The sequence below is a fragment of the Phragmites australis genome, chromosome 11, assembly GCF_958298935.1.
Source record: "Phragmites australis chromosome 11, lpPhrAust1.1, whole genome shotgun sequence".
Lineage (NCBI taxonomy): Eukaryota > Viridiplantae > Streptophyta > Magnoliopsida > Poales > Poaceae > Phragmites > Phragmites australis.
In genome coordinates this window covers 28,851,198-28,862,833 of record NC_084931.1, presented here as the reverse complement: position 1 = coordinate 28,862,833, position 11,636 = coordinate 28,851,198, and the positions used below count along the sequence as shown (strand labels likewise).

General features: G+C 43.0%; 2 protein-coding genes across 4 annotated transcripts; both read left to right on the top strand.

Annotated features, from left to right (window-relative positions):
* The first annotated feature begins 366 nt into the window (after positions 1-366).
* On the top strand, positions 367-3,913 carry LOC133885555 (myb family transcription factor PHL7-like). 3 transcript variants are annotated; one of them, XM_062325282.1, is made up of 9 exons: positions 367-596; positions 794-854; positions 935-992; positions 1,763-1,977; positions 2,358-2,434; positions 2,516-2,558; positions 2,645-2,702; positions 2,812-2,881; positions 3,227-3,913. In XM_062325282.1, the coding sequence occupies exons 3-9, from the start codon at positions 973-975 to the stop codon at positions 3,542-3,544; spliced, it is 801 nt and encodes a 266-aa protein (XP_062181266.1). In that variant the 5' UTR covers positions 367-596; positions 794-854; positions 935-972; the 3' UTR covers positions 3,545-3,913. The 3 variants fall into 3 exon arrangements, with proteins under 3 accessions (XP_062181266.1, XP_062181268.1, XP_062181267.1); XM_062325284.1 differs by lacking the exon at positions 935-992 and having other exon boundaries at positions 371-596; XM_062325283.1 differs by lacking the exons at positions 794-854; positions 935-992 and having other exon boundaries at positions 374-596.
* Positions 3,914-8,892: 4,979 nt separating this feature from the next.
* Positions 8,893-10,564, top strand: LOC133885602 (leucine-rich repeat protein 1-like). The gene is made up of 6 exons (XM_062325331.1): positions 8,893-9,128; positions 9,609-9,680; positions 9,789-9,932; positions 10,017-10,088; positions 10,196-10,267; positions 10,371-10,564. The coding sequence occupies exons 1-6, from the start codon at positions 8,893-8,895 to the stop codon at positions 10,438-10,440; spliced, it is 666 nt and encodes a 221-aa protein (XP_062181315.1). The 3' UTR covers positions 10,441-10,564.
* Positions 10,565-11,636: the final 1,072 nt, after the last annotated feature.

The following is an 11,636-nucleotide window of genomic DNA, read 5'->3' as shown; positions in this document are numbered from 1 at the left end:
TTCAGCTCACTTCACTGACAAAAGCTAGCAGCAGTACTACAGTAGAAGACGGCGAAGCTGAGGTCCCCGGGTAGACCCGGTCCAGCGTGCGCTACTGGATTTCAATTCCGTTTTACAATTTTTTTCACCGGCGATTAACCGAAATTTAGGAAATTTTGATGAATTTTAGTTATTTTTTATTCTCTACTATGTAGGTTTCAAATATCGATGAAAGAAAATTTCAAAATTAAATCTTTTATTTTCCTCTAAAATTCACAAAAATTTACTGAAATTTTGACTAAATTTTAATCCCTGCTACCCCCTCCCGCTCTCTCGGCCACTTCGCGCGAAACCCTAACCACCGGAGGAAGAAAAATCGCCCAAATTCCCAGGCCTGCCCCTCTCTCCCCTGCCCGCGTCGCTTTCGCCGGACAGGCGGACACCACCACCTGCCGCTTTCCTCTCCCCCGCCCGTCTCCTCCCCGTCCCCCTTTTGACCTCGGTTCCCGGTTGGGAATCCGCATCCACCCGCAGCGGCATTCAATTCCCTGCCCCCACGAGCACGCCGCCCTGATTCCCGCGCCCCAACGAGGAAGCCGGCGATCCCGGGACCGCTGGTAATCCCGCTCCCCTGCCTCGCTCTCGCCGTTGTTTGCTGCAGAATCCGATGATGCGCGTCCGCCCGTGGCGAGTTGCCTTCCACGGCGCAGGGGTGTTGTGCTTTGCTGGTTTCCGGTTTTTGTGAGCTTCACCGAGCTCTTATCGGGAACCGGGGATGTAACGTTGGTCTGACTTACTGTGTTGCTCGGTGTAGATGGGCTGTGGATCGGGTAAAGAGTAGCGAGAAAGGGGATTGCGTTTGGGTGGTGGTTGAGGTGAGCCTTGATTTGGTGGAAATGGTTTCGATTATGAGGTTTTTACATTTCTCTTATAGTTGCTATGGGTTTGGATTAAGATTTGTTCGTGGATGCCAAGTCTTGCTCGAATTTGAGGATGGAAAGGATGGATTGGAGGTTGGTATTTGCTTAGGGCTTGTGATCACGTTCCTCTCCAGTTTAGTTTCCACCGTAATTGTGCCCAGGTACCTTAGTTGTGCATGTCGTTCAACATTTTAGTGATTATCTTTTGTTTGAAAAACGTAGCTTGGATGTGGCCCAGCCTTGGTTGGGTGTTGGAACTTCTTTGGCAGTTTGAGGTCGCCAAAATTGCTTCTAGCCTTAGCCATCTGGCAGTTCTCAAGTGTTCTGTTATTAGTTTTTTTTTCTGTCGAACTCATAGTTTCAGCTCCCGCATCTATGCTGGTCTATTGATACTGGAGTAACTGGACTTGTGAAAGGTAGCTGACTATGCTTGTTTTCAATTGTTTCTTGCCGAAATTGTCTGTCTGCCATGTGGAGATCCGTCGTCAGGCCATCATGGACTCTTGTTTTTGGGTGATTTTGAGTGTTTGTTTTCCTGTAGAGGTTTGCACCTATTTTGTATATGGCAGTAGCTCTTAGAGTTGAAACATGTTGATTTAATTTTAAATTATAATGCTTGGATGTTTAATATTGTCCTTGTTCACTTGTTAAGAACAGCATTATAGCTGTACAAAGGGCAGTGGAATTTGCTTGTAATGAAACGATGCAAAACATGCATTTGCTGTTTTGTGATTTTACCATCAACTTGATGTATTCAATGAGACATAAACGTGGGGCATTTATATGTAGACTTATTTATCGTAAATTTTCTCACTTCACTTGGCCTTATTTGGGTGTATGACATCTCCTTGTGGTTGTTGCAGCATTCACATGATGTATCATGCTAAGAATTTTTCTGTGCCCTTCGCTCCGCAGAGGGCTCAGAATAGTGAGCATGTAAGTAGTATTGGAGCTATCGGTGGATCCAACATAAGCAACCCTGTTCATCCTGTAGGAAGTGGCAAACAACGCCTTCGATGGACTTCAGATCTCCATAATCGCTTTGTGGATGCCATTGCGCAGCTTGGTGGACCAGATAGTGAGTATTCTCTGTCGAGTATTACTGTATTAGTCATTGTGGTTGAACTTGGGACATTGCATGATCTATTATCTAAATTATTTGTTCAATTTCTGTTTGATATCTGATATGTCCAATGTTTAGGATCAGATTGCAACATGCTTTCCGTAAATTCCGAATAGTTGTTGTTCATATAACCCTCTATAACTGTGTCCAATCTCATTGGAAAATGTCGTGCCTTGAAAACCTTAATCCTTGTCAATAATTGGAAAGAACTTTTAGTATTGCATGTGTTACACATCTGTTTGGCTCTATTATGAGGGCAACTAATTTAGTTTGGTGTTCAACAACAGCATGTACTCTGTTTCTAGCGCTTACTTGTTTTATCACCGTGTCTTCAGGAGCAACACCTAAAGGGGTGCTCACTGTAATGGGCGTACCAGGGATCACAATTTATCACGTAAAGAGTCATTTGCAGGTGAGGATCTCCCCTCAAATGACACAGGTGGCAAAAAAAATCATTGCAGCTAATACTTTCTTTTCCTTGGTGCTTGTGTAGAAGTATCGCCTTGCCAAGTATATACCGGAATCTCCTGCCGAAGGTAAATATCCTTCTGTCCTTCAGCATCTCGCTTCTGTCACACCTAGGAATTTTGGATTTCAATGTTACAACCAGCATCCCATGTAGGTTCAAAGGACGAAAAAAAGGATTCAAGCGATTCCCTATCCAACACAGATTCTGCACCGTAAGTGATATTACTCAGTTGGACCCTGTAGCATAGGCTTGTGTGCCGGCTAGTATCAGGTTCTAATGTATGAAACCTAGTTGACAAAATATTCTGGCATGTCTTTCAGAGGATTACAAATCAATGAAGCACTGAAGATGCAAATGGAGGTTCAGAAGCGACTTCATGAACAGCTCGAGGTCTGTTATCATAAGACATTAGTTATTGTAAATCATGATGTTTGTTTTTTACACGTTTAGTTTACCCACCCCCACCAATCCTACTTGCTAACTGGGACCTGGGTTTACTCGAAGCAAATATTTTGCACAATTTTTATTTTCACTTGTTTTGCAAAGCTACACTTATGGTGGTTCATTATTTGTCAGAGTTAGTCCTCTGTTACCTCATAATACATTTTTTGTTTTCTTTTTACTGTATTTTTTGTTAGTAGATTTGCATTTTGTCAGTCTTTTTTCCCTTTTAGATCGACCCAAGTTTTGTCCGAAACTCTTCAATTAGATGAACATCATATGTCGCCTTTGCAGGTTCAAAGGCAACTGCAGCTGAGAATTGAAGCGCAAGGGAAATACTTGCAGATGATCATAGAGGAGCAACAGAAGCTTGGTGGATCAATTAAAGCTTCTGATGCTTCTGAGGATCAGAAACTTTCGCATTCACCTCCAAGCTTAGATGACTACCCAGACAATGTGCAGCCTTCTCCCAAGAAACCAAGGATGGATGAGCCGTCACCAGATTCTACGCGGGACATCACACAACCAGAATTTGAGTCACATTTGATCGGTCCGTGGGATCAAGAAATCTGTGGGAAAAACATATGTGGTGTTGCATTCCCAGTGGATTAGTTCAAAGCAGACCCTGGTATGAGCAAGTCATAAAGCAAAGCCTTCCTTGACGGGAATTCTTCAGAGTTTGACCCTTCCACCGGATGATCGTTCGCTTGTGAATATATATCACCTTAACAGAATCCTGCACGGATCTTCGGATCCACATATGATCCCATCAGCCACGGTCACACGATGATGTTGTCACTGTAGTATTCACCATACAGCTCTTGTAATTACGAGGATGGTGTTAAAAATGTTTCAAGCTAGCATTTCCTTCCTTTGAAGGAACAGTTCTGAGTTGAACCATGTAGCAAGAAACAAGACACGTTTACACGCAATACATTTGCTGTGAAGAGGGCATGCCCCTGGAGCTACCAATTTGAGGAATCGTTGATTCATACAATTGTTCACCGTGTTTGGTTGAAAAGCTATATAATTGATTATCGTGCTTGGTTGAAAAGCTAGCAGTGTGAAGTTACCGTGTGTGCCGTGGCGTGAATTAATAATCCGGCACATGGAAACTTTAAGTTAGAATCCAAGCTAGCAATGTGATATTTTTTGTGTGGTGAAGATTTGGTTGTGGACGGAGCACTGAACAATGTGATATTCAATATGGCATTTTGATTATTTTAGTAGGCTCCTGAGTTGGACCGGACACAATTTCAGTTGTGCTGCTCGGCAGAGATTCTACCTCGTTGACATATTTCACTGGAGGCCCCAAACCATTTGCGACATCAACAAACTAGTGGCAGAGAGCATAACTTTTCTTTACTCAATCATTTTCACTTTTACAATGGCAGTGAAATGCTTTCATACAAAGCATCGATGCTATTACCCTTTTTTACGTGATATTGCTTCTGTTTTGCACACTAAAAGTGTGTTTAGATAAAGATTTGGATCTAGAGCAATACCCCTCATGCAGACACGCGAAGTTGTTGCCATTGCTGAAGCCACAAATTTAGCATTTGCGAGGAAAAAAAGTTGTACATAGGCCCAACTAGCAATCGGGGTGCAAAACGCACACTAAACACGAACCAGCAAGAGCCACTACAACATTCCAAAGGTGGTCCAGTGGCAGAACATGTTCTGCAAAACCAAAATCTCGTATGAGAACCTTCCCCTTCTTTGAGAATTATTTCACCTTCCACCGTTGGAGAAATCCATGGTCCATCATAGATTGGTATTACTATAAAACAAAGGCATGCTATCCTTCCAAGATTGTTGATCTGAAACATCAAATCTATGAACAATGAGCAGTGCACTGTGCACAAACTGCTAATAGTGCCTGTGTGTTTCTCATAACCCTTGGTTAACAGAGAAATAGAGCTTCTACTCGTATAAACATGACACGAAGTTACAATGCACAGACGGAATGGTGACATTCAGGATCAAGTGATCCGAAAAGTCTAAGAGGAAAATGTTTGTTGGTGGCTCATAAAGTGACTCGCATACTCTTATATGTTTTCTTATTCTTTTTTTGGATGGCCTTAGTATAGAAGGCAAGGACAATTTATGTGCCACACTCATATCTTCATGTGTTATGTACACATATCTCCACTGTTTTTTGTTTGGGGAACTGGGGTTGATCCTAAAAATCCCAATATATATGTGAAATATCAATTCTATGCGGTACATGCCATACGGTTGTAGCTAGTGTTGCAAATCTGGAGCACTTTTTAATTTAAAACACAATGACAATGAGAGTTGTTCATACACAGATAAACGAATGTGCGCACAATAATACGCACAATTCTATCAACAAGATCATTGATAGCAAGGTGTCATTTGTTCGATATCCTTAAAGGGGGGACACTTTTCCGTGAGTCATGATCACAAAGGTCTAGTAGTGAGTGCTCCCAACGCATTTCATAAGGGCCGTGGTGACGTAATTCTATAAAGACATATGTTCGCAGGTAGCAAGAACATTTAGTCATTTATGCACTCCTAGCAATCACACACATGTTACAAACATGTGGAATTAATAAATATTGTAATGAGAACAAAAAAATTGAAAGTGTGCATGCGTAATGCATCAAATTATATTTTCAGCTCTTATTACAATATTTATTGATTCCATAGTTGCTAGTGAAGATTATAGTCATGAAGAAAAAATAGCACAATTTACTAGTAAAATAAGAAAATTAACGAAAGATAGACCTACAAGTAGAAAATCAATCAAGGGTATGACAATCCGAAGAAGTAAAAAAAAAAACCTATTAATTAAAACATGATGCCTCTTGTGTATGTTGTTCATCCATGCATTAAAATCATAGCATGGCTGTGATATTTAACCATATTTTAACCAATTGTACACCAAAGAACCACCCCAGAAGAATCAAACATCTGAAATTTAATTAAAATAAAATGTGGAAATTTCTGTTGAAAAAATACAATAATCGGAAGTTAAATAAGTGCATATCATTCGAGTCTAAATGATTCCATATCTGAAAAGTGAAAACACTTTTGGATGATATCTCGTGCCACGTGCTAACTAGGATCTTGCACTATCTTTCATTATTTTTCAATTTCAATCTTCTGGAGTAACAAGAAAAAAAATGAAAGCGTTTGATGCATGACCACCTAAATATAACATAGCAAATAACAAACTTTTTTTTCATATAGATTGTGTTTGGCATATGAACTCAAAATTATGGCATTTTAACAAATAAGATATGTGCATGAGCATCCATAGAAGTTATAACCAACAAAACATAGGAAAAAAATAGCCTGATACACAAGAACACAAGCAATCCTACAGATCGTAAATCAAATGGCGAAAGGGATGCCTCACCTCGCAACGTGGGAAGGAGGTGTCCGCTGGTACAGGATCGCAGCATGGGATGACTGTGGATGTGCAACGATGGCGTGGGATGATCATGGTCCCCCCGGAGGTGGCACATGTGGAGTGAAGTAGGAGATCAATATAGGCGCATATGTGAGAATGTGATGAGATAATTGTGACGTGAAAGAAAGACTTATGAGAGTGGGGGTTTCTAAATTGATCATGACTAATTGATTGGAACAATATTTGGAAATATATTAATTGATTTGAGCGGTATTTTGGAAGGCGACTAATTTATTTGGGCAATATTCTGGAAGGTTACATCTGCGCATCTGAGCCGTTAGATGCAACGGAACATGTTAAATGAATCCTGGTTATTGGATTAAATTGATGGGATGGATATAATGGTGTTGGTTATTCCGTGTATATTTTTTTGAGTAGACATAGTATTATTTGCATTCGCTGTTTTTAGTACAGACTAGTTGATCATGCACATGTGACACACATGTGCAGCTCTGCAACCCTCCATATCTATTATAATCAGACCTAACAAATCAACTAATTGATACAATCATGTATGATTTGATAAGCTATCCTTCCAAGATTGTTGATCTGAAACATCAAATCTATTTATGGCCAATGAGTAGTGCACTATGCACAAGCTGCTGATGGTGCATATATGTCTGTCTCATAACCCTTGGTTAATAGAGAAATGGAGCTGCTAATCGTACAACGTGACATGAAGTTACATTGCACAGACGAAATGGTGACATTCAGGATCAAGTGATCCGACAAGTCTTTAGGAAAATTGTTTGTTGGTGGCTCATCAAGTGACTTGTATAACTCTTACATTTTCTTGTTCTTCTTTGGATGGTCTTTTTATAGAAAGCAAGGGCAGTTTATGTGTTATACACATATCTTTCTGTTATATACACATATCTTCACAAGTAGCGAGAACATTTAGTCATTTATGCTATTCAATCAAACCGATGGACCAGCAACATCATTTCTACATCCAACAACACACATTTTAGTCCTTATCGATTGTCATGCAGTATGTCATGGACTCATGGAGTACAATTGTCGCACTTTTCCGACGCAAAAAAACAAGTAGTTTTCGATTCCAGAGAAGGAAAGTTTCTATGAGGGAACAAAGTGTACATATGATTTTACCACTGGGTCACCGGCAACCAAACTTTATCGGTACGCCATACCTTTGACCGAATGTTCATTATCAGTGTCATGCCATTCTCTCAAATCGATCGACCAAAATCATTGATTTTAAATCAAACGGTTCAACTTCTTGTCCATTATCAGTGTCATGCATTATGGCTTGGAGTATAGTGTCACCCACATTTTTTTACAGGGAAAATACTCCCTCCTGTCATGACTATTCGACACTTTGATTAAGATCGGATCAAAATTTTAAAACTTTGATCATCAATAGTTTTTAAAATATTTAGTTTTAAAATATAAAAATTATCGTGTAAATTTATTTTTTAAAAAATATTTTTATAATATTATATTTTTATTTATTATAATTATATCCTAATAGAAAATAGTGATCAAAGTTTCACGTCGAAGACTGTAAAAAGTTAAAAACATCATATATTTTCGATTGGAAGGAGTAGTAGGTTTGCGGCCGCAGAGAAGGAAGTTGCTACGCATGTCAACAAAATGTGCACACCATTTCATCACCCAGTCACTAGTAACTAAGTCCTTTGATGTGATATAACTTCGGCCCATCCAAAGGCACACTATCAGTGACTTAACGGAAAACTGCAGGTAGAAAGGTAATTGAAGCATAGCACCCCTGGTCACTAGATTTTCACGTTAAAACCCACCTAAAACCATAAGTTCAAAGCACACAATCAATCGTACAGTTGTCTCCCACGATTTTTTACGAGAAAACAACTGGTTTTTTTATTGTAGAGAAGAAAGTTGTTGTGCGGGCGAAAAAAATGTACATACAATTTTGCTATCGTTGCATCAGCAAATAAACCTAATGTGTGCGCTATAAATTTAGTCAAAGCCCCACTGTCAGTGACATAACAGGATAATATGAACGTGTTCCACGCACGTTTCCTTGTGCTCATAACATTTTCACCAAAATAGTAACTGAAGCCACCCACCCCACTCCATAGCCACCCACATTATAAACCACCAAAACCACAAACTCAAAGCACACTATCGATCAACATGCATTACAGCCTAGAGAGCAGCTGTCGCCCACAATATTTGACTGGAAACAGCTGGTTTTCGGTTGCAAAAAAAGAAAGTTGCTATGCGGGTGAGCAAAATGCACACACAAATCCACCACAGAGTCATCAGTGACTAGGCCCTATGTAATTTCAGTCGAAGGCCCACTGTCAGTTATACGACAAAAAATATGACATATTCAGGGCATGTTTCTTCATACGCATACCATTTCGGCCAGAATGGTAACTGAAGCCACCAACCCCGCTCCCTAGCCTCCCACATTAAAAACCGCCCAAAGCCATGGTTCAAAGCACACAACACCACAACAACGGCCCTTGCAACCCTCGTCGCTCATCTCGCCCTTTCGATCAAACCACTTGCCACCATGGCGTTCACGGCCTCTGAAATCTTAGCCCTTTGCTCCACCATCATCCTCATGGCGGTGTTGGTGGCATCCTTCGCGCCGGCCGTAGCGAATGAGGAAGGTGATATTCTGACGGCCTTTCGTCAAGGCCTGGAGGTACCCGATGGTGCGCTTGATACTTGGGAACCGAACTTGGTCAATCCATGCACTTGGACCCGTGTAACCTGTGACGACGACAGCAACCGGGTCGTCCGTCTGTGAGTAATCTTTGTTGCCATTTTACTTAGATTGCTAATTTCTTTTGTTGCGAATTAGTCAGTCGTCCGAGAGAAAGTGATAGGGTTTGAGTGATTTTGGCCTGGGTAGGTAGCGTAGCTTTCTTGTTAGATTGCTGATTGCTGCTAGCTAAAATGATTTTCACGCCGAGAAAAAAATGGTTTTACAAGGGGAAGATTGGGCCGTGCATACTACTTGGATGGATCGGGCCTCTCCCAACACGGATGGGCATGGACGATAGTGTGCGTCCCACATTTCACGGGCTTAGATGGGGCAACTGTTTTTTTTTTTTTTTCAGAACGGATTAACCCTAAATTTTATTACACAAAGGCAACGAAATTACCATCAGTTTTTTCCTCCGGACCGAAACATGTACAACAAAACGATCTAAGGATGGGGCAAATGTATTTAGGAAGCCATTTATTCATCTAACTGTTTGCTCAAAACTGCTTCTCTGACAGAGATCTTTCTGATTTGAACCTGTCCGGTCGTCTGGCGCCCGAGCTGGGGAAACTGGAGCAGCTGCAATATATGTGAGTTCTTCCGTTGATTCCATCCATCATTCTTTGGCTCTGAAAATTGCCTGTTCGTTGTCCATGTCAGTGAAGGCAGTATTACTGACCCTTTTGTCATCTGAACAGGGAACTTGCCAGGAACAATATCCAGGGACCAATCCCGTCGGAGTTCGGAGACCTGACGAACCTGATCAGCCTGGACCTGTACAACAACAACATTTCAGGGCCTATACCCAAAACGCTTGGGAACCTGAAGTCCCTGAAATTCTTGTAAGTCTGAGAATCGATCGTTCTTTCTGAGCTTCTGTAGCCTTCTAAATCTAACACATGGATCGCGTGAATATGCATTGGTAGGCGAATTGATCACAATCGCTTAACCGGGCCGATCCCGAGAGAACTGGCTGGGCTACCCGACCTGGTAGATGTGTACGTACAGCGGCCTGAACTTCCAGTGTTCTCAGTGTTTCCAATGTTTCTCTGCACACTTACTTTCGTCCATATGGTACTAACATTTTTCTCCGTTTCTGCTGCAGAGATCTCTCGAGCAACGACCTTTGCGGCACGATCCCGACATCCGGAGCGTTCGAGAACATTCCTCTCAGAAGGTTGGTAGAACTTCCTTCATGATGTTCATTCAGTTCAGGCTTGAGACATGCTGTCTGAATAGTTCAGCTCTGCTAACAATCCTCGTCTCTTGTTTCGTTGCAGCTTCGACAACAACCCAAGGCTGAAAGGTCCCGAGACGCAGGGACCGGGCGGGGACGACTCCAGCTGCTAGATGGCGGCGTGGACGGAATAACGGAGAAGCAGCTGGAGCAATGGCGGCGCTGCGCTCGTGTCCAGGTCTCCAAGAACCGGGACGACCGATGTAGATTGTGTCAGGGGGAGGAATGAGCATGAGCATGTACTGGTCCGCGAAAAAAGAATTCAATAACGTCGCTGTTTGTCAGAGCAGAATTTTAACTAGTAGGATCAAGAATCCGAGCATGAGCCTGTGGTTGATCGATTGCCGTAGGCCTCCATGGTCGAGACGCCGGCTGCTACGATCCTCTATAAATAATGCCGCTCTAGTTTGAGATGCAGCGTTTGCTGGCTTGGCTTTCTCCGTTGACCTGAAGGGAGCGGTGTAACGCGCGTGGCCTAGCCTAGCTCTCCCATTCCCCTCTTCCGCTCACTAACGTGTGGGCCTTACTTGTCATCCCCCTCCTATAGTGTGCGCAACCATAGTCAGAAATCGCTATCCCCACATCCGCCGCACCCCACAACCCCGAACCCGCAACCGTCGCCCTCCCTCGTACCTATAAAGCCACCCACTCTGCCGCCCTCTCTTTTTCCCCTCAACCTGCCGCCCTGAGTTTGTTATCGTCGAGCTGTCATTATTGTCCTCCGAAGCTCAGCCGCTCGAAGACCGTCGTAGCTGAGCCCTCCCCGGTTTGTCTGAGGCTGCCACCGGCTTCACAGGAGCATGAGGAACCTTCTCTGTCGCTCCTCGACGTCGCTCTGTCGCCGCAAGATAGCCCATGCGCGAGCTCTGATGAGCACCGCCGCTACGCGCCGTTGCTAGCTTGCCCCGTTGCGCCCCGAGGTTCGCTTACCGTCTTTTCGGCTTCGCAGGATCTCCAGCAAGCCTCTTCGACCCTCAAATTCCTCTCTCCGCCGTCGCACGATCGTTCCCATCAAGCTCTGGCCCGTCGTCGCCATCTCACCGTCCTCAAGCCTTCCTCGATAAGCGCAAAGCCCTCAGTGAGATGTGCATTGCCCCTCTCTGTTTTGCGCCGTTTCCCATCTTGTTTGGTAGCTCATAGCACGATCGTGCATGACATTGGCGATGCTCCAACGAGACTCGAGGTGGCGTCGCCATTCTTCAGTTGTCGTCAGCCATCGATCCCCTAATCTCCCAAAGCCATCCGATCTAAAACCTAAGGGCAAGATCACTTACCCTTTCGTTTGTGTAATCGGTCCGCCATGTGCCAG

Excerpts from the sequence above, each read along its gene's own strand:
- LOC133885555 (XM_062325282.1), top strand. The coding sequence starts at position 973 with ATGGAAAGGATGGATTGGAG. Across the intron at positions 1,978-2,357 it reads GCAGCTTGGTGGACCAGATA|GAGCAACACCTAAAGGGGTG; the intron begins GTGAGTATTCTC and ends CCGTGTCTTCAG. Across the intron at positions 2,882-3,226 it reads GACTTCATGAACAGCTCGAG|GTTCAAAGGCAACTGCAGCT; the intron begins GTCTGTTATCAT and ends TCGCCTTTGCAG.
- LOC133885602 (XM_062325331.1), top strand. The coding sequence starts at position 8,893 with ATGGCGTTCACGGCCTCTGAAATCTTAGCCCTTTGCTCCACCATCATC. Across the intron at positions 10,089-10,195 it reads CTACCCGACCTGGTAGATGT|AGATCTCTCGAGCAACGACC; the intron begins GTACGTACAGCG and ends TTTCTGCTGCAG. Across the intron at positions 10,268-10,370 it reads GAGAACATTCCTCTCAGAAG|CTTCGACAACAACCCAAGGC; the intron begins GTTGGTAGAACT and ends GTTTCGTTGCAG.